Source organism: Ammodytes marinus (assembly GCF_949987685.1).
Source record: "Ammodytes marinus genome assembly, chromosome: 23".
Lineage (NCBI taxonomy): Eukaryota > Metazoa > Chordata > Actinopteri > Uranoscopiformes > Ammodytidae > Ammodytes > Ammodytes marinus.
In genome coordinates, this window is record NC_137227.1 from 13334205 (window position 1) to 13349155 (window position 14951).

General features: G+C 42.1%; 1 protein-coding gene across 1 annotated transcript; it reads left to right on the forward strand.

Moving 5' to 3' along the window:
- The first annotated feature begins 626 nt into the window (after positions 1-626).
- prox3 (prospero homeobox 3) lies at positions 627-12977 on the forward strand. The gene is made up of 7 exons (XM_080052581.1): positions 627-860; positions 3321-3399; positions 4658-6464; positions 7038-7170; positions 8153-8265; positions 8515-8620; positions 11118-12977. Exons 3-7 carry the CDS (start codon positions 4660-4662, stop codon positions 11289-11291), a joined length of 2331 nt encoding a protein of 776 aa, XP_079908707.1. The 5' UTR covers positions 627-860; positions 3321-3399; positions 4658-4659; the 3' UTR covers positions 11292-12977.
- Positions 12978-14951: the final 1974 nt, after the last annotated feature.

Genomic DNA, 14951 nt, shown 5'->3' on the forward strand with positions numbered 1-14951 from the left:
CCTGTTTCCTTGCTTCTGGGTATAGCAGTGTGTTCATAGGCTACTTGCTCAAAAAGATAAAGTTGTAACAAACTGCATAATATTTGTCAGTTGGTTTCTGGGTTTGGTTTCAGGAAAAATTCCTGTGGTGAGACAAAAACAGTTAATGAATGACCACCTGACTTTCAATGGAGGACCTTTACAGTTGTTTGAAAATGTGCAGCCAAAGGTGTGTGACTCTTGTCAAGTCACTTCAGTATGTACTTGTTTGACTTCCCTTATACAGTAGGCTACAAAGTCTGTCCGTGAGTGTCTGAGTGTCAACCAAGTAGCCATCAAACTGTTGCAATCATCATGACTGTTGCTATCATCATGACTTATCAAAAAAGTAGACTAATTGCATTAATTTGAAATCATTTAGCGTTACTTCTGGCTATTCAAATGAGCATCTTTTGTGTTTGTGTGCGTGTGCACGTACTGGGGGTCATGCCAACATGGGAGGGACCGGACCGTCAAGTGGCCAGCTCTCCAATCCCGCCCGCCCACCGCGCGCCACTCCACACCGGGAGCAGCGCGTGAGGATGATGCCAGCCAGAGATATATGGATTGACGAGGGAGGGAGGGGGGAAAACCGCACAGTCAAACACAGCTAGAGTAAAGAGGAGGCGGTTTACGAGTGAGAGTAAAACTAAGAGAGTTGCGGAAAAAGGACAAATATATCCTAGAGAAGAAGGGGACGGAAAATAGCCGGAAACCCGCTGCTGGCCGGTTCATTTCCCCCCGCACCGATGTCCGAGGCCCGTCCGGCTCCAGCTGAAAACAGTCGACCGTGGAAAGCTTCGGGGAACGGACTCCGCTGCAGCTTTTCCCTGTGACTGAGAGTGAGTTCATTTTTAAACTTTCAGCTAAACATAGTCTAATGTTTGGAAATGTCCACGGATGATAAGCTGCGAGGGTCAGTGTCTGCTCCACTGGTCTCCCTCAGTGTTTATTTTTTCTTTCATACTGCGACATTAGTCCATCGCTGCCAATTAGTCACAGGACGCACTACGGGCGCGCGCGCACTCACACACACACACACACAAACTGACAGCTCGTTCGTCAGAATGGCCAAAGCGGATTCCTCTCGCGTGGCAGAACCGGCAGATGTTGCCACGCGGTGGCTTCAAACATAAGCTTCAAACATTATATCAATTATTCAAAGTAACGTTATATCCACTTCATAAATAGATAAATGGAGATAGATAGATAGATAGATAGATAGATAGATAGATAGATAGATAGATAGATAGATAGATAGATAGATAGATAGATAGATAGATAGATAGATAGATAGATAGATAGATAGATATAGACAAATAAAATAGACATTGTGCAGACAACATATCTGTAACAATACATTTTTTACAAAAACATTTTATGTAGGCTTTAACTTAGACATGTCCAGACAAATCAAAATCAAAACAAGTGGCCTAAATAATTAGATTGATTTGAAATACTGAGTATACTGAGTTCAAATATGCAATTGGGCTGATATTTATCTATCCTTATGTAATACAATTTGGGCACAAAAAAATATATTTTATGTTTGCAAATAGGCCTGCATGCTTGTCCAATATTGGAGACATAATGTGTCTTAACCATCTATATGGTCTTTACCTGCTGGCTTCTGAAATAGTTTTTCTATATGTTTTAACACATGCTGTGTAAATGCACACCCTGGTTTAAAATGTCAATTGTATTATAATCACATGCATTATTTAAAACCAGTGAGTTGTGTGTGCTTTGTTCAGTGTGCGTTCACTTCCCTCTCTCGGCAGTTTTCCCACGTGACAGCCACCGCAGTCAGAGAGTACCATTCTTAAATCTAATCTAGTGGTTAATAGCTTTCATTTTCATTGCTCAATGTTCATATTTTGTGCAGCTTTCTGCTGGCTTTGAAAAGCTAATCTGTCCCTGATATAAGCGCATTGACTGGCTTGCCATCTGGGCCGTATTATATTAGAGAGAAGAGGGCATTTGAATAATTGATATTTAGCTATTTATAGTGGGATTATTCTCTTCATGTTGCTCTGGGGGACCCACTGGTCGATTAATCTATCTATCTATCTATCTATCTATCTATCTATCTATCTATCTATCTATCTATCTGTCTGTCTGTCTGTCTGTCTGTCTGTCTGTCTGTCTGTCTGTCTGTCTGTCTGTCTGTCTGTCTGTCTGTCTGTAATCATAGTGAGTGAGGTAGCTCAGTTGGGGTTGGACTCAAATGTAAAATACTGAGTGTGTTCACATTCTCTGTTTGTAACCACCTACTGTACCACTTTGAGGGCGTCCTGTCCATTTATCATCCGTCCATCTTTCTGTTCGGTGAGTGGTAGTGTATCCATCTGAAGTGGATTAGGGGTGTTATCAAAGCTAAGTAGGATGACTGTTCACACACACACACACACACACACACACACACACACACACACACACACACACACACACACACACACAAGCGCGTATATGCTACTCTCACTCCATTTCACTCCCCAAGGACCATTGACCATTGTTAGCCCTCTCTCAAGCCTCTTTTGCTTTTGTGTGAACATGTATGTGTGTGTGTGTGTGTTTGACGGTAAACACTCTGATCAAACAGTGCTTAACAAGCTGCCTGAACTGATAACAGAGGAAAAGGGGATGAGAGAGGAATAGAGAGGAAGGAAAACGGGGCGTTGGGAGGGAGAGGAGGTTACATACTGAGGAAAAAAGCATGGATATGTGTGTTTTTGATCTTGATTATATAGTGAGATGTTCTGTTATTCATACGCAAAGCATTCGCCATTCTCCACTTTACTAGCGTTTCCAGGTATTGTAAGGAGATAGGAGAAATATTTTCAGTACCCACATTTTCCAGTAAAAGGGGCTTGTAGTATTTTATCACTGTTTTGTTACTGCTCTGTGCCAAGATAAATGTCCATACAAAGTTTTCTCCCTGTATTTTGTCACATGTATCTTTTATGACGTTTGTGCTTTCTAAGACAGCACACAGTTAAGAGAAACAGGAACTAGTGTTAAGAGAGGTGGGTGATATGCGGCAGAGATCATGAGCCAGATGTTAACCTACTGTACCTACCACCAGCACATAGCCTGGTCCCCAGTCTGTTGACATGCATCGACCCCCTCTTTCTCCCTGTCTCTCCATCTGGTTGTTCCGTTCTACAGTGGTCCGTTTCCTCCTATGACATGTTAGAGGAAGTGAATATAAACCTTTTACTGTTATTGGGAATGCTCCTTGCCTGTGCTTACTAAACTCAATCTCTTCAACACTGTCACAAAGTTATGCTTTTATTTTACAGCTCTTTGCAAGGACATTGAACTTCATTCTGACTTAATCAAGTGGAAGTGCCCTGTGATAGACCGCTGACCTATTTTGAGGTGAGTCATGTGTCGCATCATGATTTGCGTCTATTCATTTGTCACCATGGTGTAGTCATTAATGCCATACAGAAACACTAATTGTCTTTATTTTTAAGTGAGGGATAATGTAGCCCTTGAGAGCACTCAAGTGTAAGAACCAAACTTTAGTGGTCGGATCATTCAAATGACAAGAGAGTAATATTTTCTGACTCTACTCTTCAGTGGTATCTAGTAGAAAAACAGCCAGATTTTGAAATATCTGTCCCTGACATTTCTGCCGTTACTACAATACAGAGGACGTGGATGAAAATTCATTTTATGTGCAAACATTGAAACATTGAAAATGACATTGAAAAATGTAAAAAGAGACAGCTCTCTTTTTCGTCTGTATTGGTCCCATTCAACTGTTCACTGAGATATATGCACTGTCCACATTAACAGGGATAATGTTTTAAGAGGGAAACATTGATTTTTCAAGTGTACATTTCCAGAGCTTGAGTACCGCAAACCATATTCCAAACCCTTTATATTGTGTTAGGGGGAGGTAGAAATGCCATAGACATATATTTGAACACCTTGGCAAATATAACCAAACCCATCAGCAGGGCTAGATAGATCAATTATTAAATAAACTTTTATTTTGTAAGCTGGGTGAACTTACCCATTAAAGGTGGGGTCATCGATTGTGGAGAATGTTTGTTTGTTGTCATAATTACTTTTTGTCAAAATCAGTGAATATCTCCTCACGATCTGCTACCTGTCTGTACTGTGTGTGCGCTGCAAAAAATTGGGTGTTACTGTAATACACAGCCTATAGGCTTGTAAATTGGTATGTAAACAAAGATTATATGAACAAAGGGCTAGCAACAAGCACATTTACAGAGCATTGGCTGTGATTTAACACTGGATTTTTTGTAGTATGTAAAGGTAGCGGAGCGTGAGCAGATATTAACTGATTTGTTCAAAAAGTAATTTTCACAACAATGATTTCAGAGAAACGCTGACTCCACCTTCACATGTAGGGCCCTTAAACCTGGAAACGCTGACTCCACCTTCACATGTAGGGCCCTTAAACCTGGAAACGCTGACTCCACCTTCACATGTAGGGCCCTTAAACCTCCACCTTCACATGTAGGGCCCTTAAACCTGGCAAAATCAACTTATTGCTAAATCTTCTCTTTCCCTCTCTGGTCTGTACCATCCCATTTTTATGTCAATCAACAAAATCATTAGCCGTTACAGTTATTCTGTTTTTCTCCATCCTCTATCTCTCCAGTGATGGATTCCCCTATAGATCTTTTCGATGACTCTGCTGCGCCACAGATCCATGCGTTTGCCCCCACTCACAGCTCTCCAGACCTGCCTGGAGTCCATCATCCTCAGTCCAGCGCGGGTCGCCCTCCCCCTGCCTTCAGACCCCCAGGCTTCCCCCTCATCCACCACCTCCTCCAGCCAGGAGGAGCCCCTCGGAGGATGGGAGGGACAAACCTGAGTGCACACAGACACCTGGAGGACAGAGACCTGGAGGAGAGGGATGGACGGGTGGAGCGAAGGATGGAAGGAGGAGGAGAGGAAGGAGTGATGGAGGGAGAGGAAGACGGCATGTTTGGGCTCAAGAAGAGGCACAGCGACGCGGTCCTGGCAGCCGAGTGGAGTCAGGAGGATGTCTTGAAAGTGAAGAGGATGAAGCTGGAGAGCCGACCCAGAGACGGAGAGGCGGAGGAGGGGGGCGGGAGGAGGGAGGGAGGAGGGAGGGAGGGGAAGAGGAGAGAGAGGGAGGAACTGAAAGAGCAGCTGGAGGAGGCCAGAGAGAGACTGCAGGCCCTGCAGGAGAAGGTATGGAGGGCTTTCGGGGAGAAGCACATGGACGAGGAGGAGGAGGAGAAGAATAGGAGGCACCGCCGAAACAGAGGAGGAGAAGGTGGAGATGTGGGCATCATGGAGGAGGATGACATCACAGAGGGGATGTACGACGAAGAGGACATAGACAAGGAAACTTTCTCCCTTCTTTCCGTCTCACCCCTTTTTGACAACTTCCACAAACGCAGAGAAGAGAGGCCAAAAGACAGAGAGCACAGGATGGAGAGAGGCAGAGGAGGAGGAGGAGGAGGAGGAGGAGGGTTGCACTTGGAGGGTGTGATGGAGGGAGCAGGGCTGTGGTTGGATTGCGGAGGGCTGATAAGAGGAGACTGGAATGGAGGGATGGAAGAGGAGGAAGGTGAAGAGGGAGGGCAGAAGTTCGCTCAGGCGCTGAAGCTGGAGCTGGGCAGTGCCGTGGCGCGGGTCATCGATCGAGTTCTCCGCCTTTACACGGAGATGACCGAGTTCCCACCTTCCTCTCCTCCTCCAGCCGCTGCCATCTCTTTCCTCCCGTCCGACGCCGGAAAGGAGAGGGAGATGTGGATGGGACTCTTGACGGGGAGGGGCAGAGGGGAGGAGAAAACCAGAGGGAAGGAGGAAAAGAGCGCTGGCGGAGAAAGAGAGAAGCAGCTCCAAAAAATGAGCAACGGAAGCGCCCAGGCTCAACGCACGGAACCTCCGGATCTCGCAATGCCATTGGTGGTTCAGAGGTCACATGACCTACGGAAGGCCCAACCGCTCCTCGGTCCGCCTCTCTCCGCTGCTCACCCCAACCTCTCCCTTCATCACCCTTCTCTAGCTCGCCCTCCTCCACTGTCTCATCCCAACCTCATGCATCCGACCTCACAACCCAAGGAGCCCTCTTCTTCCTCCTTCCACCTATCCACATCCTCCTCTTCCTCCACCTCCTCTTCCTTCCCAGGGCCTCCTCCACCACCCCCTCCCCCTTCTTCTCTCCCTCTCCCCCTCCTCCACTACTCCATGCAGCAGCTCTTCTCTCGCTCCCTCCACCACGCCCAGCTCTCACACCTGCCGCCCTCCCGCAAGGACTACCTGAGCTCAGACCCATTCCTGGACTTCTCGTCTCACCCGTCCTTCCCACCACCGCTGCCCTTGCTGGCTCACCTGGACCCCTCCCTCGCACGCCACGCTCACGGAGCAGGCAGGGAGAGGGAGCGAGGGATGAGAGGAGGAGGAGGGATGGACGCAGGAGACCTCTACCTGTCAGCGGGGGGAATATCCTTTTGTCAGCAAAATGGAAGTAAGAGCAGAGGACTGTAGACACGCACTTTATGTAGCCCGGCACTGATTTACCTAGAATAGAATATGTGCATAGTAATGAGGTTGTAGAGTGAGTTCTTAAGTCGATTCATGCTCCTTAAAAACTACCATGGCCTATAAATTTATAATTAAATAAATATTAAAAGAAATGCACACTACTATACATGCCTTCCTAACTTTCTGCTACAGGCTGGCTCAGCTAGCAGAAGCTGTGGACATGCACTTTATGTAGACATACTTATGGAGCATGTACGTAACAGGGAAGTTGTTACTTGGTGGGCTGGCCTACCTACCCTGCCTCAAAACTCTCGTGGCCCATACGGGGATCGAACCCATGACCTTGGCATTATTAGCACCTCGCTCTAACCAACTGAGCTAACCAGATGAAAAAAATAAGCCACTTTTCAAAGTCATCATGATTTGTTATTATTCATGATAATATATGGTCTGTGAGGAAGGGACGGGTGAGTGTGTAAGATCAATATGTGTGTCTCTGTGTAAAATGACATAAGCAGATCCTTAACTGGCCTCCATGTATACACCCAGGAGGGCTTGTCTCCGTGCCATCTGAAGAAAGCCAAGCTTATGTTCTTCTACGCACGCTATCCCAGCTCCAACACACTGAAAACTTACTTTCCTGATGTCAAGGTGTGTGCAACCCCCATCACTGTGCCGGATTACTATTTAGTCATTTAATGAGCGATTGAATTCAAAGCCATGTTCTACCGTTTACTATTACAAAAGGCAAGTCATTCAAGGCCTGTGCTTTGTTCACTAGGTTATGTTGGGTTAAGGCTACAGTCATTTTAATAGAGATTGACAGATACTGTTTTTGTTTGTTTTCATAATAAAAAAAGGCCATTTATGCCAATAATAAAATTGCATTGAAATTATATTAGGGAGAGGATCATTTAATTTGTATCATTAAAGAGTGATGACTAAAATATACTTTTACTGGGATATTTAAAATTTTTGTACATGATTTAAAATGTTCAAATGCAAAGTAAATAATATTTCTCATTGAAATGTAGTTGTGTAAAACTATAGAACAGCTTTAAGTTTAACTAATATGTTACTTAAGAATTGTAACAGTACTGAGCATATTTTACACAATAGCCTGAATGATTGTTTGAAACTTTTCAAGTTAAGTTCATGTACTTTGCCCATGAAGGCTTCTTGCTATCTGTGACATAAACTATCAGCTAGAGTCCTGTTCGATAGCTTGTTGCTCAAAAGCAGCTTGGCCAGTACGGGGATCGAACCCGCGACCTTGGCGTTATTAGCACCACGCTCTAACCAGCTGAGCTAACCGGCCATGTTTATATATCCAAATAATGCATTTCAAAAATTTTACATATTTACACTTCTGTTTGAATATTTGTTGATACCAATAAGCCAATAGTAGGTGATATTCCTCAACCAAAAACCATCCAATATTGTTGTCATCTGTTTTTTCTTTATAAAGCACATAAACCATTTCTTTCTTTCTATGAACTAGTTAAAGCTCTCTTTGAAGTCATTTTTAAACGAACAATTATTGCTGCTACATGAACGCATCTACTAAGCACCCCTCTCGTGCTGTCATCACCTGCTCACTTCCTGTCCTGCTGTGTTCCTGTCCACTGTCCAGTTTAACCGCTGTGTGACCTCCCAGATGATTAAATGGTTCAGTAACTTCAGAGAGTTCTTCTACATCCAGATGGAGCGCTTTGCACGACAGGCTGTCCGCGAGGCTCTCACTCGGTTGGTTTGGGTTGGCACTGGCTCACGTTGAACTCATTTACTGCAAAACTTCCATTGTTTGCTTTTATAAAAGCTGGCATGTAGCTTTTTTACATTACATCTTGTGAATTTACAGAAATGACCATCACTATTACTATTTTAAACAATTCAAGGACCAGACAGGTCATAGATTTGTGTGTATGTAATGTACAGACATATTTCAGTCTAAGTACATTTCAATGTTTCTGTTTGTCTGTGTGTGTAACCCAGGGAAGGTGCACCTCGTCTGGGCAGAGAGGGCCAGTTGCGAATGGGCCGAGATACAGAGCTTTACCGCATACTGAACATGCACTACAATAAAAGTAACGTCTACCAGGTAAGGAGAGTGTGTCTGTTTTCCACTGTAACTGCAGTTTACAGATTGCTCATTGTATACCTGTATATATACTATGGGTGGATGATTTAATGCCTCATAACATTGTCAGTGTAGTATGATGTTTTCAAGGTGTTTGTCATTCATCAACATAACCAGTATACAGTATATGACCGAAATGGCACTTCTCACAGGCCTAATAAAAAATAATATAATACATACAACATAGACAAAAATACCACAGACAAAGTACAAACCTAATCCAGAAGGGTCTTGCAGTGGGATGGGCAACTTCATCTTTAAGTGCCGGCAGCTTTTTCAAATCTTTTTAGTTTGATTGGCTCCAAGTATGTCTGCACACAAACACAAGAGCACCCCACGGTTACATGTATTATATGTCATTATTGTCACATTATGTAGGCTATAGAATAATAAACAAATGCGATATACATCTCAAACTCTAAATGCTGCTTATAATAACATGACTGTTGGTCCAATCCGTGCAGGATTATTTGCGCTCTGTCGGATGGAGAGCTGTTTGTTTTTTTACTCATGTCAAATAGCTGGTGAACTGATGTCAGTGCTGGCTTGGTAAAGACTGTCCTACTGACAAGCTGAGAGAAATGGACGTATACAGTAATTCATTGGATTTTTATAATTTATTAGTTTTTAACTTTTCTCTTTGCAAATATATAAACTGTTGTGTTTCGTCAAATCTCCCTAGGCCTGGTTGTCATGTGTGTTAAAGCATCACTATTACAGAGCTAAACTATGTATTTCCCTGTTTAAATAGCATACTTTGGTTTGTATCTCAACAACTGCAGTATAAAAGGCCTTTTGTGTACATGAATGTGTGACAATGGAGTTGCTGTAGCATGCTGGCTATGCTATGTGCTAATTTTCCAATGTAGGTCTATATAAGTAGCATTCTATGCTCCAGTCCACATTGCAGCAGATACCAAACACTGGGTGTAAGCTTTTTCTGCACTGGTTTTATTATGGAATGTATGCACAGTAATGAGGATATTTATTGTCAAGTGAGAATTTATGATTCTTCGTCCGCCCTCAAAACTGACGTGGCCCGTACGGGGATCGAACCCGCGACCTTGGCGTTATTAGCACCACGCTCTAACCAACTGAGCTAACCGGCCATAATTGCATGTCAAAATTAGGCAATCTTGTCGGGTCAACATACATTTGTTATTCATCATTATACGTCCACAGGAGTTTTTTTTCTAAGAGATTGGCTTGAATAACACTCTTAACTATTCATAAATTACAGGTGGATTGATAACTGTCACTGTGACTGATAACTGTCCCCAAAAAATGTCCTATGGTTAAAATGGTTGTGCTTTTCCACCAATCCTTACTTTACTTATGTTACTTCTGATATCAGTGTGACACTACATCAGACATTTTACAAGAATTGTAAAAAAGATTGACACATTTATTTGTTTCAGAAATCAATCAAGTTTAAGCTAATTATTCAAACAGATGCATGCAATTTATGGAGGAAGGAAAAACACTGGCCTAAATATCATTAAATATTAAGAAACACTGCTATTTCTGCCTTCCGAGCTTTTACAAATTTTCAAGAGTGTTGCTGATTTTTTGCTATAGGCTGGCTGAGCTAGCAGGAGCTGTGGAGATTGTAGTAATGAGGGAAATTGTTGTTGGCTATGCTAGCATACTTAATTTACTTCTAGCATACTGCCTCAAAACTAACGTGGCCCGTACGGGGATCGAACCCGCGACCTTGGCGTTATTAGCACCACGCTCTAACCAACTGAGCTAACCGGCCATATTTACAAGTCAAAATTAGGCAATTTTTTCAGGTCAACATAGATTTGTTGTTGATCTTTATGTACGCTCCACAGGATTGAAGAAAACAATCTGAAGTAGAGTTACTGTGCCATTATTAGCTCAAGGGCCCAGTTATTATGCAAGCTTTCCCACTGGCCTCATGTCACACTGAGCTAACATTACTGTTATTCTTCACACGTGCTTTTCATTTCTGCAGTATGAGATGTTGTTGAATTAAAAATAAAACCCTTCAATTAAGGGTTTAATTACCTTCAAAACAGACCAATATGGGCATACAGATACATATTAATAGACACCTCTCAAACACACACATAATTATCTACAATCCACTACAATGTCTTGTACAATGTCTCCTGGTTTTGACTGCTTTTTTTAGTATGAACCTCTCATTATAATAACACATTTGCTCTTGTTATAATAAGATACTTTCTGTCTTGCATGAATACAGTTATGTTCTGGACATATGATATGACTGAATCCCGTACAGTATTTTGAATACAGTTGTAGTGCGTGTTGATTATTGTAGAGCTGAAAGGGGCCAGTTTCCAACATTATTGGGTTTTCACATCTTTATGTGACTTTCAGCTTATTTTTAAAGGGGGCCAAGACTCGTAAAGGCCTAACTCTGTAGGCCATAAAGTCATTTATGCTTTGACATTCTGATTTGTGTCTGCAGGTCCCAGAGAGGTTCATCGAGATATCAGATGTGGCACTGAGGGAGTTTTACTCGGCCATATGGACTGGGAGAGACAGCGACCCCTGCTGGAAGAAAGGCATATATAAAATCATCTGTAAGCTTGACAGCCCTGTACCAGATGCCTTCAGACTGCCTGGCTGTCCTGTCGGCTGATGATTGAGCCACTTTCATCTGGAAGGTTACATGTTTCCAAATGCACAAGTGCATGCATAAAAAGTACAAACTTACAATTCCAGGAGAAGTCCATTCAATTCTGACACACACACACACACACACGCACACACATGCACACACACACGCACACACACACACGCACACACACACACGCACACACGCACACACACACAAGCACACACAGGCTGAATAGACTGACACAATCATTGCCGTGCCAGGAGTCTTGTGACTGCACTTGTCAAGGAACATTGACCACAGCATTGAATTAAAATGGCTGGAACAGGAATATCCCCTTTTCAAACATGCTTCACTGGTTAAAGTCAAGACATGATGACCTGGCTGCATACATTCAACACATTCAAATACTATATGCATCCCCCGTAAGTTATTTTTAAATTACTGCAATTAACGAAAAAAGAGCAGCATTCCCTCAGTAATCAAATCTGCTGCTGACATATGTTAACCAAGCATAAATTCATGTTTGAGTCCAAAACCTGAGTACATATATCAAGTTTCTCATTAGGTTCTTCATTGGGTGCACTGTTTCCCTCATCATCACTTTGAGTAGAGAGCAATGTTCATACTCTGGAAAAATGTTTCAAGCAAAAAAACACTAATACTGATGTGTAATCATTCAGCAGTCTTGCACAAGCAGCATCCGAGCATTTCAATTCAGCTATCCCTCATTTCAATGGGTGCTCACAGTTTTTTATTTCATCAAAGCATGGAACCTGATTGCTGTTTGCTTTAAGTCAAGTGTTATTGTTGCCATGTGTGTGGGCTCCTCTGGATCAGAAGTACTTTATTTTTTCGTTCAGTGTGCCCCATAGCTTTCACATTTCAGATACACATATTTTTTCTGTGGCTGTGAGGGGGCTTTTCCGCTTCACATTATTCTGAAGTTGAATTTTGTATTCACTAGAAAAATCAGACTTGAAAAACCTAAACATTTGAGGACCAGTCATAATTAGTGTTAAGTAATATATTGGAAAGTTTTTTTTTTTATATAGGATTTTAAAAAATTAAGTTGCCCCTGGAGAACTATCAGGGGGTGGTTTTAAGTCAGTGGATTTCTTTTGCTTGTATATCCATCTCTCTGTTTAATATTAAATTATTATATAGAGCTTTTGTACAGGATGGCACAATGTAATCAAAATGTAATTACATTTCAGCCAAGAGGGAAAATGTATTGAATTTTAAATAGTTAAATGAATGTTTTGTTGTTTCCTTGATGTTCTATTTACTGTTGAAATATTAATTTCTGTTTTTGTATTCCTTTAATGTGAAGCTAAACTAATAAGGCCAGTTTCACAATGAGTAAATATAGACTTTTTTGTTTCCCTTAAGGTATTGTACACATTCACTCTACTGCTGTGTATCATGCCTCTTTTATGTAGAAGAGACTTGGGTTTCTGTCCAATAAACGGTGGATTGATCACAACTCTGTGTGGCCGAGCCCAGATGTAAACTATTTGTGATGTGTTTTCAAATTGCATGGTTCCTATATTTGCATTACGTTTTGTATGGTAACCTCTCATTGCTTTGTATCGGTCTCTCTTTTATATTGTACATATTGTATTTTCTTTAGATCTGTGCCTCATTCAAACTTGAATTGAAGTGAATTTTGATGTTTAAACTTATCAGTGAATTAAAGTGATACCAGGATTGTGTCGTGGTGTCTGGATTTACACCGCGCACACACACACACACACACACACACACACACACACACACGCACACGCACAAAACAAAATACATAAAAGCTGCAGGGGTGTTCAGGTCCTGGTAGCCAACACTAATGCCATCATATTTTAAGCCTTTAATCTAATAACACTACCATCCTAAAACACACGTGCACACATTGACTCTAATACTCAGATGATGGCTCTGTATAAGAGGCTCAGCGCTGGACTAAGTCTAGGCACCTGAGACAGAATCACAGTTATTCTGGAATGCTAGCTTAATCTGAACCACTGGAGTCTGGCAGAAAAAGCTCCCGCTGTTTTCCGACTAACAAGCATCAGAATGGCTCTTTTCACGGGAGACCTGGTTAAGCCTACAGTACGTGCATTCTGCACATGGTAGTTTTAATTTGGCATTAAACAAGGAAGAGGTTGCACTTCGTAACAATAGACACAGAACAGACGTATAAATACAAACAATTCCTGAGCTCACATAGCCTATTGTTTTGGACTGCCGTTCTCAACATGTAAGAATTTACCAGGTCAGATTTCAGCCACTCTAATTCAACATATTAGCTGGGTATCTATTTATACATTATGACATAACATCTGTAAAGGCTTTGTGACAGCGATCATATTTTAAGATTAACTGATGCTTAAGCTTGCAAATAAAACGACCTCTCTGAATGTTACTGTGCCCCCCATTCGACAAATCGATCACAGCTGTGAAATTGGGAATGCACCACAACAAGAATGCTTTTCACAGTTTTTATAGATTTTCACACTTGACACGCTCAAATTTTTAATTCAGCTTCCGCTCTATTTGTTCCTTGTTAGTCTGCTGTAGCCATCCATTTTTAGTGTGTCAACTGCTACACACTTTATATATATACATACACACACACACACACACACACACACACACACACACACACACACACACACACACACACACACACACACACACACACACATAATTCTCTTTGTAATTTAAATGTATTTTTGGGTTTCTAAGTTCTAAGAATTCCTCGCAGCACAAAACATCTAAAGGAATTAGGAAGCTCGACAGAGTCTATTAGTGTAAGTAATGTTAGGGGGGACTCTACTGAAGCTAACCATAGTGATCTGAGGGGAAGCCCCATCTATAGTAGCTCCATTAGACAAGTCTACTGAAAATAAAAGTCAAAAATATCTGTATATACCTAGTTTCATCTGTGGATTGAATCTAAGGTTATTTAATTACATTTTTTGGGGCAAACTTGAATGTTGAACACGTGATCAGTGGAATGAGCATTTCTACTGCAGAAGTGAAAATGTAGTCACATATATCAAAAAGCATGGTCCTATGACATAGGTCACAAGGTTTGATTTTTGCATTCTGTGCCCCACACACACACACACACACACACACACACACACACACAACACACACACACACACACACACACACACACACACACACACACACACACACACACACACACACACACACACACACACACACACACACACACACACACACACACACGCGCGCGCCAGCACTAATACCAGGAAGATATGCCTTCAAATCCTCAGCCTTTGACTAAGTCTAGCCACCTGATACATACTGCTGGAAATAACATGTGATGTCGTATTCATGAATTATTAATATTGGACAACTGTAAGATACCAGAAGACCGTCCTTCTGATGAGCATCAATAGCCTACTGATGTAGTAGGCCTTATCATCATGAATTATAGGATTTACAGTGTAAACTTTTTTTTTGGTTAAGACCTACATTTGCATGTAGCCTATAAAAGTCTTATTAATCATCCCTGCTCACTGCTTCCCACAGCTGTTAGGTTATCTCTCCGGGTAATCAGTAGAAACCAGCCCCTCACCCGAAGAAAATTGCTCTGTATGGAAACAAGTGTTGAAGTTCATCAAGCCATCAGCATGACAAATAAGCGATTTTTAC